Below are 19,030 nucleotides of genomic sequence, written 5' to 3'. Positions count from 1 at the left end.
AGATTCTTCTACCTTGCCCGATTTAGGTTTTCTTGTGGATGTGATAATCATTCCCAAAAAAGTGATGAAATCATAGGAGTTTGTCACATAAACTGAAAATAAAAAATTAAAATTTTCATTCGAGGGAAGCCTTGAACAAACATCTCGTTCTGCAGTTACTCACGCTAACCACGGGACCACGACACTCCTCAGCTCACATTATCCTTTATGTTGCCTATCTTGTGCATGGACTGCTCAGTGTGTATATTTTGCTTATTTTTTTCATAGTTCCACACATCTTCTTCCTGTTTTCTCGATTGATCTGTGTTCAGTTTTTCAAGGCATATCCACTTTGCCAGCTTATAACTAAATCTGAGGGGGATGCGATGGGGAGGTTCCCTTGTCAGTCAAACTGAGGAAACTTATCTGTTTGGAACAGTGGAGAATTACAATGCATCAGTGGGAGAGAGTGCTTTCGTGTGAGTAAGACTGAATTACTGAGTTCAACTGCACGAGGACTCATTTGCTGGTAACACTCTTCATATTAATATTCAAAACTTACAAAAATATAATTTTGCTATACTAGCACCATACTTGAACCACACTCACCAATCATTCAGCTGAATCTCCCTATACATATTTTTTTGTGATGACAGCGGAAAAAAATCCATTGACATTAATCTCGTCGCCAACATGGATGCTTCAAGTGTTGCACTGCCTCTGCTATTATTTACGGGTTTGGTAATTTCTTATAACAATTTTTAATTGCTTCATTCTCCCATGTTTTTTCCATGACACTGCTTTCTTCAAGTCTTCAAAGGTGGCTTTTCGAATGGCTTTTTTGCTGGTTGCCTAAACTGCAAACATTTTTTCAAAATTTTTCATGTATTAATTTTTATATGTTTGTTGGCAACATAACCTTCAGTTTGGCATCCATATCAGTTCTATTTGGTTATAAAGGCAGTGACAAGGTGGACATCTGTTTTCATCATTTGACGATTTCATTTATAGGATGTGTGGCTGATGGAGAGATATTATGTCAATAAGATCCATCTTTTTAAATTTATCACTTCGATGTTCCAATGCTGAAATCAATCATCTCCTTGTAAAATTTCCAACTTGTTTTGTGCCTCATAAATCTTGTAGGTTTCAGTCTTCATACATTCTCTTCTTCTTCTTCTTCTTCTTCTTCTTATTATTATTATTATTATTATTATTATTATTATATGCTTTAGGGTTAAAAACAATTTTCCACAACATTGATGATTTTTCTTTATAGTCCATCTACATTTATTTCTTTAAACACAACACTATTATCCTGTGAATTGTAACCTTGATGACTGTAACAACACAGGTCAGAAACTCATATAGGCTCTGGGTAGCCTAACGAAATTTTACAAGTAGGAACATAGACAATTAACACTCTGAGGACAGATTGAGATATTACTTGAGTTTTGCTCACCATCTGTTATGGAAGGGTCTCAAGATAACTTGTGTTTTCTACACATTGTCTGTAGATGCCATCTACTGTGGTGTATTAGAACTATTTCATCTATTTAGTTGTTTACACTGCAGTGAATTCATCAAACATGATTGCCTTCATGTACTTCTTGTGTATTTAGCATTATGGTTGTATTTTGAAATTTCAATATTTACTATTTTCACACTGAAGTCCCTCCTGCTTTTAGAGATGGCCCTATTCAGAAAACAATAGGAAATGAATGAATGTGAAATGCTTTCATAGGTTTTTGACAATGATTATTCAGATGTTCCTAATAATAATGATGATCCAGATGAGTGTGTGACTGGAAGTTTTTATGGTTCTGAGGTAGATTCAAGTGACATCATTAATCTGTAAAGAAGTGTGAAGTGGCAGTGTTTTCAAGTGATCCCAACACAGGCAATAAAGGTAATTCTATTCGTGTGACTCATTTTACCATAATGCCAACACTTTCAAGATGGAGCTGAAGTCTCACTCGAGCCTAACTGAATGAAATAGTGAATAACAGGGTAAATATACATGTTGACTATAGGGTGTGCAGACTGACTAATTACATAGTGGGTGTGCTGATTGAATAATCATGACTGACTGACTGACTGAAAGATGTAATGACTGACATAATAACTATCCCAGATAGCACAGTAAGCCGGTTTCAAACTTGTTTCCAGATGTAAAGTTCAAGTATATAAGCTTGATCAAAGCTGGAATATTCAGGCCTGTTAGTTGGATTCAAGCTTGAAACAAACATCAAAATTGGCAGAGTTCAAGCTATATTTCAAGCTTGACTTATCAAGTTTGGCTCCAGCTGTATCTACACACGTGGAATACAGCCTGGTATTTACAGCTTGTTTTAAGCTATATAATTATTAATCTGAATTTATTGAACCTAATTAATTAAATAAATATCAGAATGGAAATGGTATGAAAAAATTATCAAGACATTTATGTTTAAAATTTTTTATTTTCAAAGTGTTTAAAATTGTTTTATTTCAAAATTTAATTATTCTGATGCCCCTCCGGCCCCAGCACACAGACCAGAGCAGGATCAAATTTCGCTCACTTCTGCTGGTATAATCATCCTGTAACAGGTAAAAGAAAATGTTAGCCACACCTAAACATAACAAATGTAAAAAGTTGAAACTGATCAACCTAAATATGAAAAGTAATGTTAAGCTTATTATGAATATGCTTAACTTTTTCCAAGCATGAGTCACAAGAAATTTTGTGTCCATCACCACAGAAAGAATTAACAGCTTCAACAAAATCTCTTAAGACTGATGGCGTAATAACAGACTGCAACTCTGATTTTACTGTTGCCCCAACTTTAAGACTTCTTTGACTTGAATTTTTTGAGCATGTTTACTTTGTGCAAGTGTGTCATACTAACAGGAAGAAATTTCATATTACCGCAATTGAAGAGCAGTCAAAGCTACGTAAATATAAAAGACTGACACCTATGTAGTGACTGGTTCTTTATGTACTTTTTCCCGTTCACCATGTCATTACTATTTGTATTCACAAAGAAACTTAAAGCACTTCACGATTATTCATTCATGGTGTGACACACGCGAGTACTTACAAGTAAACAAATGTAATAGGGCGATATATATAAAAAGGCGAGATTTTAAAAATAACATTAAGTTTTAATTTATTGGTGCCACGTACTAGAGAGCTAGTTTAAAATGATCTCTTTTTGCTGAACAACTTGTAATATGTATTCTTAGCTGGTAATCCATTTCACTTTCATCCAGGCTCAATTTTTCTACGTAAAAGAATATGATATTTCTTTGTTACATAATAGTATTTAACATTTGTAATATTAACGTACCACTAGAGAAAAATGCACCAACATACCTGTAATACACTATATATCCTCTTCAGACCCGGTGTAGCAGTAAGGCACGAGACGCCACACACTTACCGAACTATTTTCCAGTATAAAACAAACTTCACAACAGTCAACAATCATTAACGCGTGTCACAAAGGTAAAATGGCCGTAAACCGAGCAAAGTCAGTGCAAGGCTTATAAACACTTGTGGCGCTTCCCGTGGACATCTATGGAAGCTATGCTGCACGCGCATCTGCTGTACAGCCTTCCAGGGAAATTACAGTTTATTTCAAGCTTGGGAAAATTATTTTAATTCAAGTTAAATTTTTACAGCTTGATGTAAACTGTGTAACAGGTTGATTTTTCAATCTTGAATTTTCAACTGAACCTAAACTCAATATCCACCCTGAAATAAGCTGTGTAACAGGTTGATTTTTCAATCTTGAATTTTCAACTGAACCTAAACTCAATATCCACCTTGAAATAAGCTTGAGAGCTAGCTGGGATAGATCTTGACTACTGGGAGCAGACTGACTAAACATTGCATTTGCACTGGTTGAATACTTGCCACAGCCTGACTCTGGAACCTTAATTGTTGAGTACTCTCTGCAGACAACTATATGGATTTGTGTACACTGCCTGTATAAAGATGCATATAGTACAGAAATTACATAATTGCAAAATGTATTATCTTTTCGGTATTAACATAAGTCGGCAAAAGTAAAAATATAAAAATGCATTAGGCAGTGATATTATCTTGGTTAGCAATAAGCCTAATAATATCAAATGGCAGATAACAGCTACTGTTGCATATCGTGGAAGTTTTAATATGCTCTGGGATAGCCAAAGTCCGCAAAGAATTTTTGGGAAATACTAATTTCCAGTGGGAGTGTTCACCAACCAACATATTATTCTTGGACAGTAATCAGAAAAATTAGATCATAAAACTATAACAACAGAATTTTGACAAGATTGCATTTTAAGATTAGTGTGTTCTCGAATATGGTTACCTGGAATAAGTATAACTATTAAAATACACAGTTTTTTCTAAAACTAAGATGCTCGTTAGAAAGTGGAGAATGAGGCTTTCAAGTATGTTTATTAGTCCTGAAATAACTATATAACGGGTTTGGATTTTAAAAGCACAGTTTTAGTGAATCATTAATTTACAATATTTCTTAAAATAATTATTTTAAATAAAATATTTTCTGGCTGCCTCCATAGCTGAATGGTTAGCATTGCTGCCTTCAATGTGGAAGGACCCAGGTTGCTGGTATTTCCACAGGTTTTTTCTGAGGTAGATAGGTCTGTTAGGGATCCATTTAGCCCTTGTTAAGCCAAATGATGATTAGCTTGAATAAAGAAGCAGAGGGTTCATTTATTGACAATAATGGCTGTAGGGATTGGCAACATACTGATCACATGTACCACGATAATGGATCACTCCTCATACTGTCCTGTAGGCAGCAGTTGGCTGTTGGAACAGGCCTAAGGTCTAATCCTCAGATGTTGTTTACTTCTACCATCAGTGATTGGAAAACCATGTGTTGACTAACAAAGTTTGGTAAAATATAGCATTCCTAACAATTTAGAAAATTCATCTATTCATGATATATACATTATGTGTAGAATAGAAAATACAACTGGAAAAGGAAAAAAGAGATTAAGGAGTGGAAATATAACAAGTGGAACCATTCCACGTTGATACTTTTCATCCTCCTTTTGATTTACCATGGTAGGTGTCCTCTCAACAATCATAGAATGATAGGGAGCATTATCAAGAATAATTTGCTGATAGTATTGGAATGCATTGTGCAAACTATTTCTCTTGACTCTTCTGACGGTACAATCCCACAGACAAGAGTGATGCCGAACATTTTGACCGACTAACATTTAATGAACTTGATTCTGACTTCATTCATACCACATAAACAGAGTGTATACGACCCGGGACAACCGGGAGATCCGAGAAAAACCCGGGAATTTTTTCATCCGGGAGAAAACCGGGAAAAACCCGGGAATTGTTTAGAATTCCGGGAATTTTTCATTGTTTTAGTTATCTGTTAATTTTTTTTTATTTTGACTGGTAAGAACGAATACTCTAACAAAGGATATTACTGTATCCCGCTACTGCAGAATAATACTGCAACAACAAAACATGAACGAGAGGAAAAAAACGAAAATAAAGCTTAAGTTGCGAAGGAAATGCACAGTATACAACAACAAAACAGTGCTCATACAAGTGTCTGCCGACACCAAAGAAATTGCCTCTTATGAGCGTGGCGTCACAACTGTTTAGATTCGTTTGAGCAGTTGCGGGCCGGCTCTTGCGCATGCGCAGTTGAGTCGCTTATGAGTAATACCTTCTCCCGCTTCTGGTTACAGAAGTGTGGCTGGGCGCCACTACTTAATATTGCTCCGATTCGGAAATTAGTAAATCTGGGGCTGATGCACAGTGAAGTCTGAGTTGTGGTGGAGATGTGGGTCGGCTCCATGTGGCCTGTGTTTACGTTTAGTGATTTTTTGTTGTTTCCTCTTCGTTTATTGCTGTCACGTTGAATGATAACAAAACGGATTTTTGTGGCCTGGAGCTATCAAATGAATTAAAATACGTTCGCGTAATTACGAAAGGCTAAAATATGTTAATAGTTTGATTTTATATCCACCTTTCTGACAGCCAAACATTAATCGCCTTACAGAACAATGAAGTTATTTTTGCCGGTTTGCTAAAGAGATTTGGCTTTTATTAATCTTTTCTGTTGAGGCAGTCAATTTATTTGAAATGAAGTGTTTAATTTCACACTATTGGCTAGTTTCAACTGTTCGCTGCATTTCAAGTGCACGTGTGGCATTATGCCATAGTAAAGAACCAAACATGAAATGATACAGTACTGGTACTGCAAGAAAATTTACATACGAATGTGCATTTTCAGCCGAATTATGCGTTTTAGTATGGTTCACGAAATTCTAACTCTCTTGAAGTATCCTCTGGTGTCTTGTTTCTTTTATGACATAATGTAAGACCTTTTAATGTTTTACACGTAGGAATATATGGGCTCCCTGCGTCATCGTAGCTGCCCAAGCGCGGTGACGCTTGTTATCTGGCGCTCTATTCCAACTGCTGGAACGGACCTATTTCTAACAGGTCGCGGGAAAACATTGCGAATGGTGGTTTGAAAAGCGTTACATTCAAAGCAGATTTGCTTTTACGTAAGATGTGCGAGAAAGTATGATGAATTTCTTAAATCACAAAGCGTTTGACTCTCCTTTAAAAATCAATTCTTTGAGGACGACCATTTAGAAGATTTTTGAGCCCGGAAGATCAGACGTTTACGTCGTTATTAGAAATTTTACTGGCAAATTTGTGTGATGTATCTGAAAGTGTAACAAGTGCAAAAAAGATCCACATTATATGTGGAAGCTTAGCTTCTCTTCCAGCTTATTAATCTTCTTATGTGAATGCTATGTATATTAATGTAAACCATTAACTTTTCTTATTTGTGTGTTCACGCTACTTGAGTGTGATCTTGCTATTGGCTGACTACATCACGTGTCCTGTGCTGTCATCGGCTGGCGAGATCACGTGACATGAGCTATGACTGGCTTACAAAAGTGCATCGCAACCCTCGATTTCAATGCTTCTGAAAGGGACATGCGGTATTTGACGGAATTCGAATTTATACCTTCGTAACACGAAAATATGCAGCGTACATATTGCTGCACATCAAAGGTCTTTCAAAACGTGTTTTTCCCCCCTGAGTTTCATTTTCTAAAATGCCGGGAAATTCTACTCCGGTATATAAAACCGTAAACATTCAAAGGATTGGTGAGTTTTACAGTGCAGAATAAGAGTATACTGTAACTTAACATGTAAAAAGTGAATTTTCACTCGGGAGAAAGTGTATTTTAACCGGGAAATCCGGGAATTTTTTTCCTTGTCCACGTATACACCCTGATAAATGACAGTAACAATAGATAAAATATTAATCCCACAACTATAAGAAATTAAAACAAACCTCACCACACAATAAACGATCTCACAAGAATAGCTGATTGAAAGTGCAGTATAGTGCAAGCAGGAAGTGACGTGGTGGCGGTTAAGGTCTGGCAACTGCAGTCAGTTGCTGCTGCTGCTAAGGAGCTTGAGATTGGCTGAATGTGAGCCTCACCCCTGTACTTCCAAGTACTTGTCAGTCCTAAAGTATTTTGAATAATCTGCACTCCACCACAAAGCCACTTAGATTAACAGTTTCTGTTGCATTGCAGAGAGAGCATTTAAAATGGCCATGTTGTTACAAGGAATTAATTTAGTTTAAAACAGACTGGAGGAGATTGTTTTATAGCTCAATGTAAACACACAAAACTGATAAAGAAACAGTTTATCATGCCCCTGATGAAAGATGTTTCTAGACCTACAAATGGTCAGATGATGAGTCAGTTACAAATGATTCATTTATTATGGTCAGCCTAGCCGGGTCATACTCCTGAAAATATGAAAACTTCAGATGAATTACTATAAAGCAGGTGCAAGTGCATGTAAGTCTCTCTCTCTCTCTCTCTCTCTCTCTCTCTCTCTCTCTCTCTCTTTCTTTTGTCTGTCAAAGATTTGGAAAAGTGTTAGTGACATTAAATGCAGTGTTGCAAAGAATGGAGAAGTTACGAATCTCAACCAGTAATTACACCTAATCTGTAACAGAACTTATTTATCTTTAGAGATGTCACTAATTAGTGTACACTCAACACCTACATTGTTGACAAAAAGCTAAATATGATTGAAAAATTTGATTTTTTTAGATAATGAAGTAGTTCACTGTTGAACAGCCAGATGTTGTCTGACAGGCACAATATTTTAGCAAGCAGTTATGTTGCAATCTTTGGGTGCTCTGGCAAAGTGACTGCCTAGGAGGTAGTGCAGGGCCTACACTGCCTCCGTCCCCAATCCCACCCTCGAACCTGCCATTCTGGACACAGTCTGCACCCAAATGTGGGCATGCATCCAGCATCTCTTCCCCCCTTGCCGCTCGTTGACAGGTTCGTGCTTGTCTACCACGGGGCCCCAGCCTTTGCAGTATCTTTTCCCTTCCATGCTGCATGTCTATCCTCTTGCTGTTCTTTTTCCTCTTCCACGGGCAACATGTCTGGGCTGTTTTTGGAAATGTATTCTGCATTTTCGGTAGTTGATATCAGAATACTCTCCACTGTTCTCTCTCTCTCTCTCTCTCTCTCTCTCTCTCTCTCTCTCTCTCTCTCTCTCTTTTCCTCTCGTTAATCAGCTTCGGCGATTGAGGTTCCTCTCTTTCTTCTTCTTCTTCTTCTTCTTCTTCTTCTTCTTCCATGTGCACTCCTGAAGCCAGAATCATGCGTCTTACGTGTAACAGGTGACTGGGTAATGCGTAATTCCCATCCCCGGGTTAACATGTAGGGTTCACACGTTCCCCATGGTACATGCCTGGCCCAGGGAGGGTTGATTGTACATGCCAGGCCTAGGGAGGGGTTATTGCCTGAGCTGCTACCTTCCCAATTCGCGGATTGGTCCGTCAAATGTTTGGGAGGTGGACCTGAGGTATGAACAGGCACCTAAGATGGGTGCTCACACTTCTGAAGGGCTCCTCCAGTTGTGAAGAGCACACCATCGGAGACACTGGCAATCATGAGGAATTTTGTTGCAATGAGCCAGTTATCTTCACAGTCAATGGCTACGAAATGTAAATGGAATGAGGCTAATGATTTAAAGACCCTCCCGACTGCACTAAGGTTCCTCCGGTCAGTCCTTTGCTACAGTAAATCTGTTCATTATTCAGAAAGGTGTTGATGCAGTTGCTGATCCTGTGAAATCCTGCTGTCGTTTACATAATGGTATTTTGCTTTTGGAGACCACTTCTGATTCTGAAGCACAACTACTGCTTGCAGCTTCACGCCTCCATGGCTATCCTGTTTGTCTCAAGGCCCATCAGTCACTGTATTCTTCCTGTGGTGTTATTTACACGAGACTGCTTGATGGTCTAACTGAGGCAGAAATACAGATTTACCTCTGTGATCAGGGTGTCATTGCTGTCCACTGGCTGATGAAAAAAGTGGATGCCTCCTTAGTACCCACACACACTCTTTCTCACTTGTGATAGTGTTTCATCGGTCAAAGATCAAAGCAGGTAATGAAGTAATCATAGTCAAACAGTAGATTTCGAGACCGATGCACTGCTACCAGTGTCATCATTACAACCACACTCAAGTCCTGTCAACAACAAGCCAAATGTGTAACCTGTCTGTGGTGGGGATGCTCATGAGGGCGATTGTCTGCCTCCTCCTCCTCTCCCCCATTACATCAACTGCAACGGCGACCATGCCACTGCCTCCCGCAATTGTCCCACGTATCTCGGTTTACGGACTGTCCTGGAGATCCAGGTGAAAGAAAAAGTGTCTTACCCGATCACTCGCAAGTTGTTGGGTAGTCGGAAACCCTGCATTCTGCCATCTAGCAACTATAGTACTGTTCTTGGGACATCTCGCTCCATGAAGCCAGCCTGCAGGAAAGGACAGGGGGAATACTCCCGTGAAGACTACCTATGTCCCTCCAGCCAACCAACATCTGAATCTTCCTCTGCTGACTGGAAGGGCCTGAAGAAGTCAAAGGCAAACAATTTTCTCCCTCGCTAACTCAAAGACCCTCTTTGACAGTGTCGCTGCATGATACCCTTGCCTGGCTGACCTCAGTGTCGCTGGTGCGCACTACCAACTGTTTTTCTGACCTGAGACCTCATGGAGCAGGATCCTCCTGCACCTGTGCCCTGTAGCAGTGAGTTTTCGAAACCTGGCACTCAGCAGCCACCGAGGTGACACTCCTTCAAATTTTTGCTCATCATGACTCTCCTACAATGGAACGTTCGCAGCTTTTGATCCAACAGAGGATTTACGGCTGCTCTCAGAATCACAGCTCCACTTGTTCTATGCCTTCAGGAAACAAAATTGTGTCCTCATGAATGCTTTGAGTTCACATTTCTTCTTGGTCCATTTGAACCCCCCCCCCCCCCCCCCAAATTCGGCATTCCATCTCTTGGGGGAGTCGGGCTGCTGGTATGGGATGACGTTCACAGTAAAAAATTTCCCTGATTACTGATTACCCAACTTCAAGCTGTTGCAGTTCACCTTTTCCTTCCTCACTTGACCTTTTCCCTTTGTACCATTTACAACTCTCCCTCATTCGGTGTCACCAGGGCAGACTTCCTCCAGCGTATTAGGCCGCTACCTCACCCCCTTTCTGCTGCTCGGTGACTAATGCACGCCATCCCCTTGGGAGTTCTCCCAGGACGTGTTAGAGAGGTGCTGTGTTGGCTAACCTTCTAATCAACTTAATCTTTGCTGTCTTAACACAGGAGCAACCACATTCTGTTCAGACTCTCCACACACCTATTTCCATTCGGACCTAGCCTTCTGCACTGCTCATCATCTCGAGTCATCTGTTCGTTCTGACACCTACTCGAGCGACATTACCCATTTACTATCAGTTTGCTGACTTACACTCCCTGTGCATGCACACCAAAATGGTAGCTTACTAAGGCCGACTGGAGGCTTTACTCCTCCTGGCGGCCTTTGATGAACAACGTTTCCCCAGTTGTGATGACCAGGTGGAATATCTTACAAATGTCATCCTTAGAGTTGCAATAGGTTCCATTCCCCACACTTCCTCTTTACCAGGCAGTGTCCTGATCTCTTGGTGGACAGAGGTATGCAGTGATGCAATATGCGCACGTAGATGTACTCTCCGCATTATTAACAGTCATCCTACAAGGGCAAACTGCATTCATTATAAACAGATGTGTGCACAGTGTCGTTGCGTTCTTCGGGATAGAAAAAAAGCTAGTTGAATTTTATTCGCTACTTCTTTTAACAGTTCCACTCCTTTCGTGCAGGCCAACATCCGTTCCCCAATTTCCGGCCTGACAGTTGCAGAATATGTAATCGTGGACCTTGGTACTATCTCTGGCACCTTGGGCTGCCATTTTGCGGAGATTTCGAGCTCCTCCCGCTATCACCCTGCCTTCCTCCATTGAAAATGAGTGGAGGAGGCTCGGGAAATACCATTGTCTTTTCTGAATTGTGATTGCTACAATGCTGCCTTTACTATGAGGGAGTTAGGTCATGCTCTCACTTCATCTCGATCCTCCATCCCCAGGGCCACACGCTGTTAACATTCAGATGTTGCAGCACCTCTCTCTTGTGGGCAAGCACTTTCTGCATAATATGTACAACTGCATATGTGCAGAGGCCACGTTTCCCAGACGCTGGTGTGAAGCCACTGTCATACCCTTCCCTTAGCCAGGTAAGGACGAACACTTTCTTTCTAGCTAGCATCTCATTTCAGTCACCAGTGTGTTTGCAAGGTGATGGAATATATGATTCATGCTCAGCTGGTATGATGGCTCAAGTCTTGCAATTTGCTAACCATTGCAGTTTGGATTTCGAGCCCACCATTCTGCAGTTGGCCATCCACCATTCTGCAGTTGGCCATCTCATCACTCTTTCCACCCATGTCATGAATGGTTTTCTGCAGAAATCCCTAACTGGACATGTTTTTCGATTCGGAGAAAGCCTAAGACACTTGCTGGAGGACTGGTATCCTCCGTACTCTCTACATATGGGGCTTCCATTCCATGGGCACCACCCTCACTTCCGACTTAGTTTTCAATGTATGTGTGGGTTCTTGTTGGACACCTTTACCCAGGAAAATGGTGTACCTCAGGGTTCAGTCCTGAGCGTTGCCCTATAATGCTATTGTCATTAAAGGCCTGTCTCCTGCCGGGCATCTCTGGCTCCCTTTTTGTTGACGAATTTGACATCTATTGCAGTTCTTCACAGACTTGTCTCATTGAGCAGAGTCTTCAGTGATGTGTCGATTATCTTTACTCACGGAACATCGAGAATAGCTTTTGTTTTTCCACTGAAAAAACAATTTGTATGAATTTCGCGCAGCCCAGTTGGTTCCTTCTACCGTCCTTACATCTTGGCCTGTTGCTCTACCGCTCGTTGAAACCAGGAAATTCCTGGGGCTCATACTCAATAGAAAACTTTCTTGGTCCTCCCACATGTTGTACCTGGCAGTCCACTGTATGTGGTTCCTCACTGCCTTACATGCCCTTAATCGCATTTCTGAGGTGCAAATCGAACCACCCTCCTGTGTTTGTATCGGGTCCCTTGTCCGTTAGTAACTAGTTTATGGGTTTTTCGTTTATGCATCTGCCTGTCTCTCTTGTGTCTTCTCAATACTATCCACTATTGTGGCATCCGTTCCACCACTGGTGCCTTTTACACTAGCCCGATAGTGTCTGTATGCAGAAGCTGCCGAACTGTCGCTGTCCTGTTGCCATGACTTTCTCCTCAGCAGATATCCGTGCCGTTTGTTGCCATGTGTGGCCACCCATCCTATGCCGCCACGTTTGATGACTGCTTCGATTGCCAGTATGGAGCGCGTCCCTCTTCTCTGTTACCTCCTGGAGTTCGCTTTTGGCTCTTGCTCCGGCAGCTTAACTTCACGCTACCTGCAAGTTTTCCGGTGGGTGTGAACCCTTCACCACCTGGGCTTCATACGGCAGCCCATGTTCTACCTTGGCCTTAATTTGCTTCATCAGGACACTACTCCAGTGTCACTCCATCGCCTTCAGTTTCATGATCTTTGCATGGAATTTTGCAATAGTATCTTTGTGTACACTGATGGCTCCCAGACTGATCATTGTCAGGTGTGCCTTTATCATAGGGCCAACATTTTTCGATATCGGTTACCAGAACACTGCTCAGTTCTTACAGCCGAGCTCTTCACTCTGTATCAGGCCATACAGTACATCTGACGAAACGAGCTTTTCAATGGTGTCATCTGCTTAGACTCTCTGTGCCCTTCAAAGTCTTTGTGCTGTTCACTATCCATCCCTTAGTGCAACAGATCCAGGAAAGCTGTCACTGGCTCGCTTGTGTTGGAGCCACTGTGATGTTTGTGGCTTCCTGGTTAAGTCTGTCTGACAGGAAACAATGTTGTTGATGCTGCTGCCAAGGCTGCAGTCCTCGTACCCGAGCCTCCTTTAGTTCATGCTTTCCCTCTGATGATTACTGTGTTGCCGTCCTTAAGCAGGTGGTGTCACTTTGGCATCACCACTGGTCCTCTCTTCATGGTAAATAGCTCCGGGATATTAAGCCACTTCCAGTGGCTTTGATGACCACCTCTTGGTGCTCTCGCCATGAGGAAATCGTTTTAACTAGGTTGCGTATTGGGCATTGTCTTTTTAGCCATTGCCATTTGTTATGTGGTGCTCCCCCACCAATTTGTGCACATCACGCCCAGCTTTTGACTGTCCATAATTTCCTGATAGAATGCCCCCCCCCCCTCTTTTTTTTAAAAAAAATCTGCTTATGTTCTCATTGGTGTTTGCTGTCTGAGTTATCAGCCATTATAGTGAATGACGTGCGGACTGTCGACTGCATTTTACTTTTTATCTGTCATAGCATTAAGGCGAAGGCTGTTTAATTTTTAGTTCTGGACCTCCATTTCTCTATGGAATATTTTATTGACCTTTGCCCATGACTCTGTTTGTAGCTGTCATCTCTTCCATCGATTGGGACTGATTTTTTAACTCCTTTCTTTGTCTTTGTGTTCTACAGTTTTGACGTGGGCATGTATGACCCTTTTGTGCGTGCGTGCGCGCGCGCACAAACCAGCATCTCTTCCCTCTCCTCTCTCAATCTAATGTTCGCACCCAGGGGTGCATTCTGGTGGCAGCTCTGCTGTTGCTCTGCCTTCCTCTTCCTTTTTCGTAATCTGACTCAGTGCAGGTCCCCAGGCCTCACTAAGGCTGTAGCGACTATCATGATTGATAAGTGTGTCCCCTACTCCAGTCTCTGTAACTTCTTTAATTACACAATCACAGAAGCTAGACAATTGTGTTAGGACCTTAGAAAAGTTGTGATCCATCCTGTGTAATTCTGAAAGGTAGTCTTCTGCGACTACCAGCTGGTTAGGCTGCTGCAGTCTGGTTTGCCATTGTTTTCAGCAACAGTCTTCGACATCATGCACCATTTGACCTATGTCAGTCATGCCACATTAACTGGGGATCTGATAGACCCTGAACTTCCATAGTCTGATGTCATGCTTGATACTACCTAGTAGTGCCAGTACTTTAGTTGATGGGTGGAAGACAGTCTTCATTTGATGTTTCCAAAGAATTTGTCCAATCTTTCCAGATAATGGGCAACAAAATGGAATAAATGCAATGGCCACATCCTCCTGAGGTTCCTCTTCTGTTCCTGCCATTGCACAGTTGGTGTAGCACATACAGCTCACAGTGTATGCCACTGTGGTAGATGTTTTTCTGGGTCATAATCCTCAGGTGTCAAAGTTCTTGGTTCTGGCTCATTGTCAGAGAGGGTATAAGCCATTGTTTATGCCATTTCTCTGCGCTGGGCAGTAGCAGTTGTCCGTATGTAAGTATCGGTCAATGTGCCTCTTCGTATTGTAAATGCTGTGGCCTGATGTGCCATTCCCTCTTCTTTTTACCAGGACATCCAGAATCAGCAGCACTCCACCCATTTTGACTTCGCTGGTAAAATTGATGTTCTGATGTGTGGAATTCAGATGTATGAGGAAATCATTCAGTTTCCGTGTGGCCACACAATTTGGGTGTCATTGATTTACTGGAAGAAATAGAAAGGTTTCTGTTGGGCTGGTTCCAGGGCTCCCTTCTTGAAATGTTAGACATGTGTGTTTTACGATGGGTCTGCCAGTTTGATATATCTTACATAGATGAATTGGTGCCTATTGTCAAAGATCACTGCCAGGAACACCAACAACAAAATTACAAGGTTCTGACACAGACGTCTAACTTCTGGGACTGTGTTATTAAAGAATTTATCAAGATTTGAGTAAGGGAACCACTGATCATTGTGATAGTGGCCACCTCCTTATGACTGGAAAACTTGCATTGAGTCATATTAAGAAAGGAAGGATACAGTTCACAATGGACAGACTTCGGGGGCAGGCAGAGCGACAGCAGACACGACACCAGCACATGTCCTTGGGCACGAACCTCGAATGGAGGACTTGGTGGAAGGAGATGCTGGATACCTGCCCGCACCTCCTGCAGACTATGTATATAATGCCAGAGCAGAAAGGGGGGGGGGGGGGAGGTCGGAGTTAAAAACTGTGTGCCACCTCCTAGGCAATCATTTCGTCAGCACATGTGAGCAGCAACATGGTCGCTTGCCGAAATATTGTGTCTGTTGCACACTGACATCCAGCCATTCATCCATGACCTCTTTCGTCGTATATTACACTAGGAGAAGGTGAGGAATCACATGTCAGTGTCTGTATGTTAACTTGTGAATTTATCAAGTATGCCACAACTCTGTTCATGGTATCACACAGTTGAGATTGTAAGAGCTGTTTGTGTAATGCGGTGACTGTATAGATGTACACATGTACATTGGGTGGATTGAAGAAATTCAGTTGTAGATATTTTAGATCTGTGCCTGACAAATTTTAAATGGAAAAATAAACATTAAAATGCTAGCCAAGTGTTTAAAATTTCCAAAGGAGCCGTGGTAAATAGGATTCATAGCAGTTACGGTAAAAAACAAGGTGGTCAGCCAGTAATAAAAGATAAGTGTGTGTTTCTTTGGAATTTCATAAAACATATTTGTGATCACATTTTTTTCTGTCCTTAAACTTTATTTTTAGGTTACTGTGAAATTAGTAGTTAAGTATTGTGCCTGATTTGATGTATTTCTGAATTATTGATAGTTTCAGAACAGTTAAAGTAAACCTAGATTCATAAATAATCCGCAATTATCGCATAAAAGATAATCTGTCAATTTCATCCCCAGGTGGGCTGAAGTTGACTGATGGAATTTTTTCAGAATTTTACAGTGTGTTAGATCAACAGGTAATAAAGACCAAATATTTTACTGCTACAGCTCAATACCCATGATCTGGAGAAAAAAAAAACATATATTAATTTTATTGGTTTCAGAAATATTTAAGTTTAAAATCCAAAATTTATCAATTTTGTCCCATTTGGCAGTATGTCATCAGTGCTAATGAGAGAAGGGTTAAAAGTTAATATGATACCACTGCTGGTCTTTGGTGGTGAAGATGTGAACTTTTGTTTTTATGACTTTCACAAGATGTTTATTGAACTGTCCTCATTTTAAGTAACTTTTTTTCCTTTCAGTTACCACTACTTTAAATACTAATTTACACATAACTTTGTCCTTATTTTCATAGTTTCTTGAAAGTAGCATTTTCTAAGGAATAATTATCATGGAATGTTTACTATATTTATTTTCAGATTGTTGAACTTGAATCAACTATTCACGAACTTCAAGAAGTTATATCAGATTTGAAACCGGCAAGCATAAAAGATACTGGAGACCAACGTATCAGTGTAACTACTAACAATTCTGAGGAGTTAGTAAGATTACAGGTAAGGTGTTAACATTGTCTCCACACTGTATTGACACGTACAAACTACCTTCCATTGGCAGTTTTGAAATATTTGCTGAGGAAGATCTATGTCATATGATATTGACAAATTGTCACTAAAGTTAAAAATTTTGTAAGTAATATCGTACCATGAAAAATTTTGTGAAAGAAATGTTCCAGTCAAAGAATTTACTGCTGCAGCTTGAGTGATCTGTGCAGTTCATTACTTGCTGTCGTTATGAGAAGTAATATGGCAAATTGAACCAGTGTTTGCACTTTTATGAGATCAGAAACTTGTATAGTTTACTTTTGTTCCACACAAGCATGTGGATGTGCATGCCATTATGCATGTACAGGGTGTTCCATGTATCTGATGGCAGCCTGCCCGGGGTATTTTTTTATCCCCACCCCCCTACCCACACCACACGGCGTGAAGGCCGTACAGACATATGCGCCTTTTCAACCAGTGTCATTAGAACAGTGAAACAGGCATCACGAGTGTAACAATGAAATTTGCGAACATAACAATGGCAAGAGCAAATTATTCAGTTCCATGACAAGTGTTTGTTTACAGTTTGTGTGTGCAGTGTCCATTTGTACTGTTCGGAGATTGTTTCAACAGAAGTTTCGAGGCATTAGAGTTCAGAGTCTGACGCAGTTCACAAATTAGTGAATAAATTTTGTGAAAAGGGACTTGTTAAAGACAAGAAGCACAAATAATGGCATACGGTGCTCACAGGAGCTCTTCTTGATGACGTTGCATACTGCCTGGAAGATTCCCCTAAGAAGTGTCTTAGACGTCTTTTGCAGCAAACACAAATATCGTGCACCTCTGTACAAAGAGGGGCTAAGCTGCTTGGGCTAAGGCCCTCTAAAGTATCAGTAGTACAAGAACGTAGACTTGCTGATCTTGCGCATAGGGTTAAGTTTTGCGAATAGGTTTTAAAACAAGTGCATGATGGTGCAATGGATCTTTACATCATTCTGTTGTCAGACGAGGCTTGATCACATTTTCATGGGTATGTTAATTCCAAAAACTGTCGACATTGGAGTGCAGATAGACTTTTTGTGCTTCATGAGGAACCCCTTCATGATCAGAAAATAGGTGTGTGGTGTGCAGTTAGTGATTACAGAATAATAGGCCCAGGTTTTTATTTTTATTTTTTATTTTTTTTTATGACATAGATACAAGTGAAAGATATGTGTAATACATTTTGTGACAGTTTTTCAATGAACTGAGTGAAAGAGAATGAAGCTTCACATTTTTTCAACTGGGTTCGACAAGAGCACATACCGCCAATGTTTCTTTGCACGCAATTCGTGATGTGTTCGATGAAAGAATGATTAATAACAATATGTGGCCTGCTTAAAGTCCTGATATAACTCTGTGTGATTTTTATTTGTGGGTAACACTGAAGGACAAAGTATACACAACAAATCCTCATACGACAGAGGAACTCAAGGTTAATATCTGTGAATCAGTTAATTCAATATCTCTCAGAGAAGTACATCGTGTGATTAATTATTTCTTGAGTAGATGTCAGAAATGTGTGGAAAATAATGGCAGGCATTTCCAGCATCTCCTTGCGATACATGTGTGAGTACAAAATTTATTTGTTTATATTTTAAACATAGCCATCTCTTACCGTAGCAGTAGATGGGTGACATGGCATCTGATAGCCGGGCAGCAGAGTACTTGCTGCCTGACATCTACTGCGCTGCACAGAGGGTCATCATATAAATAGAACAAACAACCAGTATTTGGCTACAATGTGTTTCAGCATTCTTGCTGCTGATTGTTAAACGTCTGTTTCAGGCTGAAAAACAGGAAGCAGAGAATGCCTACTTAGTGTTGCAAAACACATACGAAGAATTTCAGACACAGAATACTCACCTGGAAAATGTAAGAAATGAACTTTTAACCCAGATTTCTGAATTACAATCAAAACTGGCTCTGAAGATTGATGAATACAATGCATCCAAAGAAAATGTGGAAGTAAGTAGTAGTAATGAAATAATTTTGATGACGTGATTCTTCAATTTCTCCATTCGTATTTCATGATGAAATAAATCTCGGGTGAACAGCCTGGTGTGAGTTTACAAAAGACACTCACAGCAGGCTGTTCACCCAAGAATTATTTCGTCAGTTTTGATGATATTTGCCAGTCTTCTATAGTGAAATTTTTTCACTAGTTTATAGTTGTGCATATTAAATAAGTCTTATCTTACACACTCGGTATGAGAGTAACACATTATCTCGGA

General features: G+C 40.5%; 1 protein-coding gene across 2 annotated transcripts in view; it reads left to right on the top strand.

The window, feature by feature from the left end:
- Positions 1 to 19,030, top strand: part of LOC126195058 (protein Spindly-like) — a 138,913-nt gene that overhangs the window by 39,080 nt on the left and 80,803 nt on the right. For both annotated transcript variants that reach the window (XM_049933504.1, XM_049933505.1), the window contains exons 3-4: positions 16,635 to 16,769; positions 18,585 to 18,764. In XM_049933504.1, the coding sequence (XP_049789461.1) occupies positions 16,635 to 16,769; positions 18,585 to 18,764 (315 nt within the window). The remainder of the gene's footprint in view (positions 1 to 16,634; positions 16,770 to 18,584; positions 18,765 to 19,030) is intronic.

Source organism: Schistocerca nitens, chromosome 7, assembly GCF_023898315.1.
Source record: "Schistocerca nitens isolate TAMUIC-IGC-003100 chromosome 7, iqSchNite1.1, whole genome shotgun sequence".
NCBI lineage: Eukaryota > Metazoa > Arthropoda > Insecta > Orthoptera > Acrididae > Schistocerca > Schistocerca nitens.
This window is presented reverse-complemented; position numbering and strand designations above follow the sequence as displayed.